The sequence below is a fragment of the Calypte anna genome, chromosome 3 (genome assembly GCF_003957555.1).
Source record: "Calypte anna isolate BGI_N300 chromosome 3, bCalAnn1_v1.p, whole genome shotgun sequence".
Lineage (NCBI taxonomy): Eukaryota > Metazoa > Chordata > Aves > Apodiformes > Trochilidae > Calypte > Calypte anna.
Window position 1 is genome coordinate 51,162,551 of NC_044246.1, and position 10,186 is coordinate 51,172,736.

Consider the following 10,186-nt stretch of genomic DNA (forward strand, 5'->3'; position numbering starts at 1 on the left):
TATACAGTGGTTTTCAAACCTGCAGGTAAAACAAAATAAGCAGTAGCATACATTTTGAGCAGCTGCATACATCAGTTTGCAAAGGCCTGGAATCTTCAGAAACACGTAATGGACAAGATACTGTATATAATTTCTCAATACTGTCTTCTTGCAGGCCTTTCAAGGCTTCCTTCTACGCAGAAGGTACAGGCTGCAAAAGAAAATTAACCCAAACATTCTCAAACTGTCCTAATACAAAGTTCCTGAGCAACCCTACAATACAGATCATGTATATAGCAATGTCTGCAGTAAAAAAAGCTATTGACACTTTTGAGCCTAGGACTGTTTCTGGTGGTTTCTAACTTTGCCAGCCTTAACCAGATAAAAGTCATCACGAATTTTCAAAAATCATTGATTTTTTTGGAAAACACCAGTAAGACTATGTTTTGTAATCTGTAATACTACATGACACACTTTCTAGGGACAAGACTTTAGTTATCTCAGGAGAATACACCCAAAACTTGATCAGGTTTGCAGCCTCTGAAAAATCTCATCTACACCTAGATTGCCAAATACTCCAATGGCACTAATCATGCTCTCTCCACTCATCTCTCTGATCTGCTGACCACAGTGCATGTCACAGCCCCACCTTGCATCGTTTCCTGATACTTCAGGAGTGACTCAGACATCCTCGCAACTTTCCCTGAAAGCAGACTTTGTCCCTTTTCTGTGCCTGGGGAGTACCACAAAGCCCAATTACCCAGTTTCTAAGGAAGACCTGAAAATGACCCTGTAAAAACATAGGCCAGATCCCAGTGTCACACTAATTCTTACTGACTTTAGAAGGAGATGGATTTATCTCCTTGGATCTGATCCACATTTCACTGAAGTGAACAGATGATCTCCCACTGGCATCAGTGCCTCTTAATTCTTTAGTGAAAAGAACATTATTCAACAAACAGATCTGGAGCACATGTAAATTACAAAAGTCAAAAGATGCAAATCAAAAAAACATTATTTTTTTCCTCTTTGCCATATGATAGAGTTGGTAATGTGTTCGTAGCATTTAAATTATAATTTGTCTGAGCTGTAATTATGCTTTAATAAGTGCAAAGCACAACTACCTACTCTGCACTGCCTAATCAGCATTCAGCTATTTGATAAGAATAAGTATCTCCAACACTTGATAAAATTATCCTGTTTATAAGTCTGACCCTTAGAGCTGTACACTGAGGAAAGTTGATATAGAAAAGCCATTGAATAAGGTCACCTATTCCAGCACACAGGGTTACATATTGCTACAAAGGCCCAAAAAAGACATTGCCTTCCAACCCCTGAAACAAGGTATCTGTGTAATGAAGCTACTCTAATACTCGGGCCCTTTTATCTTCATAACCATGCGCCTGCTTTAGTGGCTTTAATTCCAGGGTGAAGCTTCCCTCCGAATAACCTGGAAAAAGGGTAAGATTTACGGTATTGTGAATGGTCCTTCATTTCCACTGGTTTTCTGAGGAAGAGAAGTTGTACAGAACAACTTTCTCTGCTTTTAAAGTACTGAGTAATGCTTAAACAGATTCTTCAGATTCAAAAACCTGTGAAAACTGAAGAAAATCAGCTCTTTATTAGATTCTGCACATTGGAGCCAAATGAAATGCTTACGTTACAAAAATCAATACTATGCACCTGGCTTTGCAGCACATTTATGGTATGGATTTCTATAGGCAATAACTAACAGCTCATGAAAAATATAATGTGTTACAGTAAAAACAAAAAACACTGCAACAGGCTTCTTTCACTCACACAAATACCCTAAAACCATTCAACCCTTAGACACCAAAGGTTACGACTATTTTTTGTACACTGACAGCAAAGACCCATCTGGTATTTAGAGGTGACTGAAGAAGCAGTGGTACTTTAAGCAGCAGCTACTGTGAAATTTCAATATTGCAGACCAAGCCTTGGATTTTTAAACCTGGGCACCGAGGTTTATCTATACAACACAAGTGCCATGAGAAAAAGGAAAATTAGCATTAGTACCCAGCTTATTCTGTTCTTCTACATTTTTATTTACTTATTTACTAAAGGCAAATGCCCACCATAAAATTTACTGTTCTGTACTATCAAGGTTTACATAGTTCATCTTGGTGATTTGATAATGACAGGGTAACTCTCTGATCACAAACCCTTATATTCACATAGAAAACAAGCTTTACAATAAGGCAGGTATTTCTAAGATTATTGAACTTACTCATCTTTCTGAAGAATGCCATCCTTTGACTTTAAAGTCCTTTCAAGTTTTCACATTGCTAAGACTATGCTCTTAGTTTGAGTCTTTGACAAGTGTATCAAATTAGTATTAAGAAGCCACAGAAGACCACCAGAAGAAATAAAGATTAACGTTAGAAGTCGAATTTGGGCTCTACCAGGAGCAGACCAAAAAAAAAACAAAACCCAGACCAGAGACAGCACAACACAATTTCAGCTGTGCACTGTAGACTTAATAAATACAAAATGAAAGATACAACAGAACCACAGCTGCTCAGTGACAAAACCACAGATAGCTAGTTTGCACTTAAATCTTAGAACACGCAAAGGCTTTAAGCAGTTTCATTGACTGAGGTCTGCATATATGAAAGTGGCAACAAGTTCTTATTGTACAGTGCATGGAAGCACTGGTAAGAAGAAGTTTAAGACTCTGAAAATGCTGTTGATTTCTCATAAATGCAGGAACAGACTTAAGGATGTCTTTCTGGTTTTCTCTTCTACTAAAATAACTTGTTTTTCTAGGGCACTAATGTATCTTTCAGAAAGATCTGCACATATTTTAACTGAATTAATGAACCCAAAAAAAGCTTCAGAAGGTATTTTCATTGTACTTATGCCTTTCTCCTTCCATTTTGGCATTGTTTTTACACTTTGGAGAGCCATTTCAAAGCCTACACAGGCTTTCCTGTTTTCTCCTCAGCAACCTTGTAAAGCTCCGTCACTACCTGCCATGTTGTAGAAAGTTTCCACAAAGCTCTGCTGCCCAAAGCACCGAAGTCTACATTTTTCTGAACAAGGAAGCAGCACCAGAAGCAACTCCGGTCAAGGCACTCCTACAGTGCCCTAGCATGTGCTGTAGCAAACCAGCACAAAGATCCTCAAAAAATAGTGTATTCTATATGTACTAGTGTTCTGTTTCTTCTTAAGTTATCTGAGGGATTACCAGGATTTATTTTAAACATGAAAACCTTACAGAGTAGCTCAAAGGGTATCACAAAACAATTTGTAAAGTGTGAGTATTTATGGCTGTCTCTCAGCTTGCTGCGAGTAGGCTGCGGGATTGATCCGTGGCTACTCGCCCGCAGAGAGCAGGCGAAACACTCTCCGTCTGTCCTGAGGGAAAGGAGTCGCAAGGCCTGGTGGCCACAAGGCCAGGACAGAGCCCTCGGGGCTTCCTGCCCCCGGGAGTACAGCGGCCCCGGCGCTCTGAAGGTGACCGGGGGGAGTGGGAAGCCCCGAGCTTTGCTCCCCCGGCCCCGTGTCTCACCTACGGGGTGGCCTCCCCGACTGACAAAGCAAACACGCCCGGGAGATTCCCCCGGTGACTAACAGTTTCTTCTCGACGGGGAGGGGGGGCGGCGGCAGCTGTCCCCCAGCTCCCCGGCGACGCCCCCTCCTTCCAGCGACAGCCTCGTCCCACAGCCCCTCCAGCGCGGGCGGGGCAGTTTCACAGCCCTATTATGGGAACAGGCCGCACCTGGGCTACCCCACACCTCCTTCCTTTCTTCCTTCCCTCCCCCAGCCCCGCGGAAGAGACTATACTTAGGACGAGACGAGAGCGGAGACCCGCCCCGCCCTGCCCCGCCCCATCTAGTTTCACCCAGGTGGAGGTGCAAAGGGACAGGGCGGTGGTTTAACAGCGCGCCCGGATGGCCCAGGGGGAGGAGTCACTGCTGCTGCTGCCGCCGCCGCCACCACCCCCTGCGCGTCCCAGGTGTAACCGGAGCCGGGAGGGTGCGGCGAATCACCACCACCTGCGGAACCTGTCGAGCAGCTCACTCGGGCTTGCAGTTCGTGCACGTATCGCTCAGTCTCCTTCGCCCGCGCTCCAGAGGACTTTTTCTCTGGCCTCTCCGCCAGCTCTCCGCGCCCCGCCACCGGCCGAGTCATGAAGCCGCTCTACGGGGTTGCGCTCCTGCTGCTCTGCGCCGTCGCCTGCGCCCAGGAGAGTAGTGAGTACCCACACCTCGTTGTCTGCCCCACACCGCACCCCCTCCTCCTCCCAGTTAGGGGGCCCCCGGCCCTGGGATCCCCTCCTGCCGCCTCTCTCGCCCTCCGCCGGCTGCGGAGCCAGCCGCCCCATCGCTCGCCCCTTTCCGCGTGGTGCTACAAAATGGCGCCCCCTTTCTGCCTGGGGTGCGGAGCTGCGGGAGGGAGGGAGTAAGTCCCGCCGGGCGGGAAGGTGAGGAGGAGGAGGCGGCGGCGGCGGCAGAGGTGCCCGGCAGCCCGCGGAATGGGTCCTTGGGGAGCCTGGGGGCCACCAAGGAAATCCTTGCCCTTCTCTAGGGGAGGGCGGTTGGCCAGGTGGGAAGCGGTGTCCGGCTCCGTCCGGTGAGGGGCGGCTTTGTCTTTCCTTCCTGCCCGCGGAGCCGCGGGTCGCGGCGCCCCCAGGCGCCCGGCTCCCTGCCCCGGAGCGCTCACAGCCGCGCTTACGTTCCAGCATGCAACTGCCAGAAGAACAAACGTGTGAACAGCTGCAGGCTGTCCAACGGCGTCTGCTGGTGCACCTCGATCGGCTCCGACGTGTCCGTGAACTGCGAGACTTGTGAGTGATAAACGCGTGTAGAGCTCCTGCGGGGCCTGGGTATGGGCCCTGGTACGGGGCCGCAAGGAAAAGTGGCAGCTAAACTTGAAAGGTAGTGTGCGAAAAGAGCAGCGAGTTCCCAGCAAACTTGTAGCAAGGAAGGAAAGCTTCTTCCTGGTCGTCCAGGTCATCTGGTGATGGAAGATAAGCACTTAGGATTCGTGCTGTGTAATTTGTGTGCATGTGTCCACTCTTACTCTGATGAAGGCTTCCCCATCCTTCTTACTATGGGGTCTCTAATGACCAGGGTTTCTTGAAGATTAATTTTTAGCTTCCCTCTAAGTATGCAGCATTACTTTTTTTCTACAAATCCAGTGGTCAATGAACCTTGTCTCAGGTTCTTACTCTTGGTTGAAGCTCAACCAAGCTGTAGATCCTATGGCCAAATGAAATTGCAGGTGCCTTGACTTGCGCGTCTGGCTTCAGAAGCCAGATATGCCACTTTTGCTTCCTGCACCTACTCGGTAGGTGCCCGCTCTTCCTTGTAATGGGTTAAAATGTAGTTGCTTCTGATACAACCTTGAGTTTTTACAGACTAAGAGCTCTGTGTGACATGAATTTTGATTATTTTTAGTGACTTCAAAATGCTTGTTGATGAAAGCAGAAATGTCGCCCTCAAAATCGGGTCGTCGTTTGAAACCAAAAGATGCATTTGAAGATACTGATGGCCTTTATGATCCAGAGTGTGAAAATAATGGTGTTTTCAAGGCAAAGCAGTGCAATGGAACAACCTGTTGGTGTGTGAATACAGCTGGTGTTAGAAGAACTGACAAACATGATGCAGACTTAAAGTGCAATCAATTAGTCAGAACAACGTAAGTCTTTCAACAGGGTGTGTTGTGACATGAAAACATTCCTGTATTAGGCTCTGTGTTACAGAGGATTTATGTGTGAATGAAGATGGAGCAATAAATGCTAGTTCACAGCTTTTGGGGTTTTTTTTCTTAAGTAACAAGGAGACTCTGAAGGATTTGGAGGAGTCTGTCTTTGAATTTTTTTTTCTCTTGTTGCTCTGTGTTTTTTTTCCTTGGGGTTAGATTTTTAGCATGTGTTGTTACATGGCATGTGCTTTAACAGTATTCATTGTACTTGCCTATTCAGGTGGATTATCATTGAAATGAAACATGCTAAGAGAAACTCTCCTCTGAACACTGAATCTTTGAAGAAGTAAGTGATGAGAGTAACACATCATTGCATTGTCTGTATGTGCCCCTAGATATCTAATGTATATCTAAAGAATTGTTTTAAAGCACTTTCAAGCCAGTGAACTCATTTATAAGACATCTTAGAAGTGTCATGCAGGTCTGAATTGCTTTAATTTTTATTGGAAATAATTTACTGCTAGTTAAATTAACTTCTACTGAAAGTTGATTGGTACTGTTTTTTTATCATGTCATTATGCTGAAAGAAATGGAAAGTAAAGCAATGAAACTGCCCAAAAATTAAGCTAATAAATATTACAGAGGGACTACATAGAAGGAGCAGGAGAACAATGGTTTAGCTATTTTTTGGCTGAAATAACATCATCTTTCTATCAGAGGTCATATGGCAAGAAAAATGTGCTTGTAAAAGGCACTAGAGTTTTTTCCCCACTGGAACAAAAGCTGCTATTAAGTTCCTCTTCTGAACTCAAACCTGTTCAAATTCTTCTCTCTTAACACTGCAGTAACATGTATTTTTCAGTAGGTGCATTTTCTGTTAAAAATTAACAGAGCTCTAGTATAACTTTGAAATGGAAGTGTATTTGGTTTGGTTGGGATGGAGTTAATTTTCTTGGTAGCAGTTGTTATGGTGCTGTGTTTTAGACTGGTGACCAAAATGGTTTTGGTAAGTTGCCAGTGTTTTAGCTGTTGCTGAACAGTGCTTTCATAGTGTCAGGGCTTTCTCAGACTCTGCTGCCCCGGTGAGGAAATTGGGGGTGGGCAAGAGATTGGGAAGGGTACACACACACAGATGGTTGACTCAGACTGACCCAAGAGATGACCCATATTGAATGATGTCATGCTCAGCAATAAAAGTCTGGGGGAGTTTTTCCTAAGTAGCCCTTGCTTAGAGATTGGCTGGGCATTGGTCTGCTGGCAGGTAATTGCTTTTGCATCACTTCAGGTTTTTTATTTTCCCTTTCATTTACTAGACTGTCTTTAACTTTACCTATGAGGTGTTTTGGGGTTTTTTTTGTTCGTTTGTGGGTTTTTTCTTTATTTTCTTTTGATCTTCTGATTTTTTTTCCCAGCCCTGCTAGGGAGAAGTGTGTGAGTATCTAGGTTCCTATCTGGGGTCAACCCACTGCAAAGAGACTGCAGGAAAAAAAGCAAATATACTAGGCTTCCCTACCTCTGAAAATAGATGTGTAAAATAGTATTGTCTTTTTATACCAGCAACATCTTTTATACCCTTACAGGTTCTTCAGGGATACAATTATCAGTCGTTACATGCTGGATGGACGCCATATAAGTAGTGTTCTGGTAAGAGACACAATTTTCAGTAAAGAATCAGAATTTTATGTTGTGAATAACTCTGAAAACTCATTTTACTAATACAGAACAGGATGAATCCTTTTAGAAGTTCTCAAAATAGTGACACTTAATGAGCAGCTAGCTACTGGCTGTATCTGAACTGAACTGAGAAATTACTTACTACCTCAGTCTGAATTCTTACTTGCTCCACTAAAAAGTGGAATTTGAATCATGCTGGAAACAGTTGGCTTGAGAACAAGTACCATAAACTTAACTAGTTTGCAAGTTCACAAGTTGAATCATAGTATTTTGCTGTGGATTTGATAGCTGGATTTAAACTAACCCCTTTGAATACTATATTTGCAGTATGAAGAACCTTACATAACAATTGATTTGAAGCAAAATTCCTCAGACAAAGCTCCTGGAGATGTGGATATAGCAGATGTGGCCTACTACTTTGAAAAAGATGTAAGTTTGTCATGGATAAAGTGCCTAAGTCTATATGGGTATATTGTATTACATTCAGTAAGTAGTCTTACCATGTAGTGACTAAAACAAGATGAACTATTGATGTGCCTAGTGCAGTGTCTATTACAATGTCAACTAGCAGGTCTCTTTCCTGTCTGTTCTTAGGTAAAAGGTGACTCCATCTTTCATAATGACAGTCTAAATATCATCTTTGATAATGAGAAGCTGAATTTTGAGAAGACAGTGGTCTACTATGTTGATGAAATTGCACCGGAGTTTTCCATGAAGTCTCTGACTCCTGGCCTTATTGCTGTCATTGTAGTAGTAGTAATAGCAATAATTGCTGCAATTGTTGTTTTGGTAAGTTTAACAAAGCTGCCATGAAGAACAGGTAACAGTGTGATTTGGGAATTAACAGCATACCAGGGTAATTGTACTCTTGTGGAAACAGGTTTTTTTGGGTTGGGTTTTTTAGTTGTTGGTTTTGGTTTGTTTTTTTTTTTGAGATATGAAAGGTGGGAAAGAGGTGATGGACATATAGTCCCTATTTCATGTTCCAGCTAAAGGGTGTTGCCTGGAAAATGAAGGTATATGAAAAACTTGAGGTGAAGCAAGTGCCTGTCTTGCCTCCTGGTAGTTGAGAGCAGTAGTTTCTCATGTACTTACCTTTGGAAGGATGAGGAGACAGCTTCAAGTTGATAGTTTGAAGTCACAGCTAGATAAAGTTACATGTAAGTCAAGGGTTAAGTAAAACTTAAAATTTTTCTGTTTACAGGTTCTGACAAGGAGGAGGAAAGGGAAGTACGTGAAAGCAGAGGTACTTAATTTCTGTTTATGGTATATGTTTGGGGAAAAGGTTGGCCAGAATCCAGCAACTCAAGTTTGGTGTAGGTTTGGGTGCTTCAGATATGGTGAAGGAGACAAAGTATAGAAATTTACTAACTGATTTTTTTCTACATATAATTTGCCATGCTCATTCTGCACTAGATCCAAAGCTTTGTGCTTTGCTAGATCCAAAGGTGATGTGCTTTGTTTGCTAGGCACGGGGGGGCAGTGCTGACAGCAAGTACTGTTTTTGCATACCCACAGCAAGGGCTGTATCAGCCATGGGAGGTTTACATAAGGCTTGCATTTTCTGTTGAGTACAGTAACAAACAGTACAGTGCATGCTGTTTCACCCTGAGCCATAGAGCTCAGGAATTTGGATGATGTAGCTAAGTAGTAAAGTCTGCTCCCTGCATACCCCAACATCTGCTGTGGGTTTCTTTTTTAAATAATAATAAGCTGAAGTGGTCTTTGCATGTTTGCATGTAACACTTCTAGTGTTACATCAAATCCCCTTTTTCACCTTTTTCATCTGGGATACTGAATCCTACTTGGGTCTTACGTTGAGAAGTAGGGCAAATGTTGATCTCCCTGTACCTTGTCCCTTGCAGGTAAAAGAAATGAATGAAATGCGTAGAGGGCTGAATGCGTAATTAAATCAGATGAAGACAAAGTAAGAGGCAAACAAGAAGGCAGCAGAAACATTGGAGGCATGGGTCTTAACTCATTAAATGTTCCTTCTGAAGGGGAGGCAATTGTGCTCAATTAATGATTGCTAATCTAACAGACAAGACTGGTAACCATGCTATTACTTCTACTGTTTGTTGATAGTTAAATCTGAAGTGCCCCATCTCACTCAAATTAAATTTAACTATTGCTCTCTGATTTTTTTTTTATTTTTTTATGATTAAATTAGTTGACAGCTGCTGTTACTAGGGTTTTGGAGCATACATGCTTAAATGGTTATTTTAGCCTTGTGGGAGGTTTATTGAAAATAATAGGTTTTGTAACCATATTGTAATAAGACTGTCTCCTGTGTCACTGAACATGATGTTTTTATGGTTGTTTGTACATATTTGAAGTTGCTGTAACTTTTTTATAACTTGAATTAATAAAACTGAAATAGGCTTCTAATTCTTCCATGTTGAAATGATGATGCCAAGTTACACTGCTGAATTTTTAAGCATATTTCCTTAAAGCAAGCAACCTCAGCACAAGTGAAAATGTCCTAGAACTCCAATTAACAAAGTTTGTATTAGCCATCTACTATCTCAATAATATTTTTTTTTCTTAAAGCTGTGAAAAGGATGCTTTATCCTATTTCCCCCTTCTTTATGTGCATCAGGAGCAAAATAAAATATGGATTGTTTGTATAAAAAAGAAGCATATGCTGTGACTGTAGTAATTTCAGGAATGCGTAGACTGCTCTTTCAAATCCTTCCTAAGTATAATAAAACAGGCCTCTAATCAACAAAAACTTCTGGTAGGGCTGGGAGGGGGTAGATTTGGCATCTGATGCTGAACTCTGGAAGATCTGTTACACCAGGACGTCGATTTGCATAGATACCTATTGCAAAGCTGTTCCAGGGCTAGAATCTGTCTCTGCTGT

At 42.7% G+C, this 10,186-nt stretch overlaps 1 protein-coding gene across 1 annotated transcript; it reads left to right on the plus strand.

Moving 5' to 3' along the window:
* The first annotated feature begins 3,798 nt into the window (after nt 1-3,798).
* EPCAM (epithelial cell adhesion molecule) lies at nt 3,799-9,905 on the plus strand. Its single transcript, XM_030447699.1, has 9 exons — nt 3,799-4,196; nt 4,685-4,789; nt 5,403-5,643; nt 5,930-5,995; nt 7,230-7,293; nt 7,651-7,752; nt 7,918-8,112; nt 8,528-8,569; nt 9,189-9,905. Exons 1-9 carry the CDS (start codon nt 4,133-4,135, stop codon nt 9,228-9,230), a joined length of 921 nt encoding a protein of 306 aa, XP_030303559.1. The 5' UTR covers nt 3,799-4,132; the 3' UTR covers nt 9,231-9,905.
* Nucleotides 9,906-10,186: the final 281 nt, after the last annotated feature.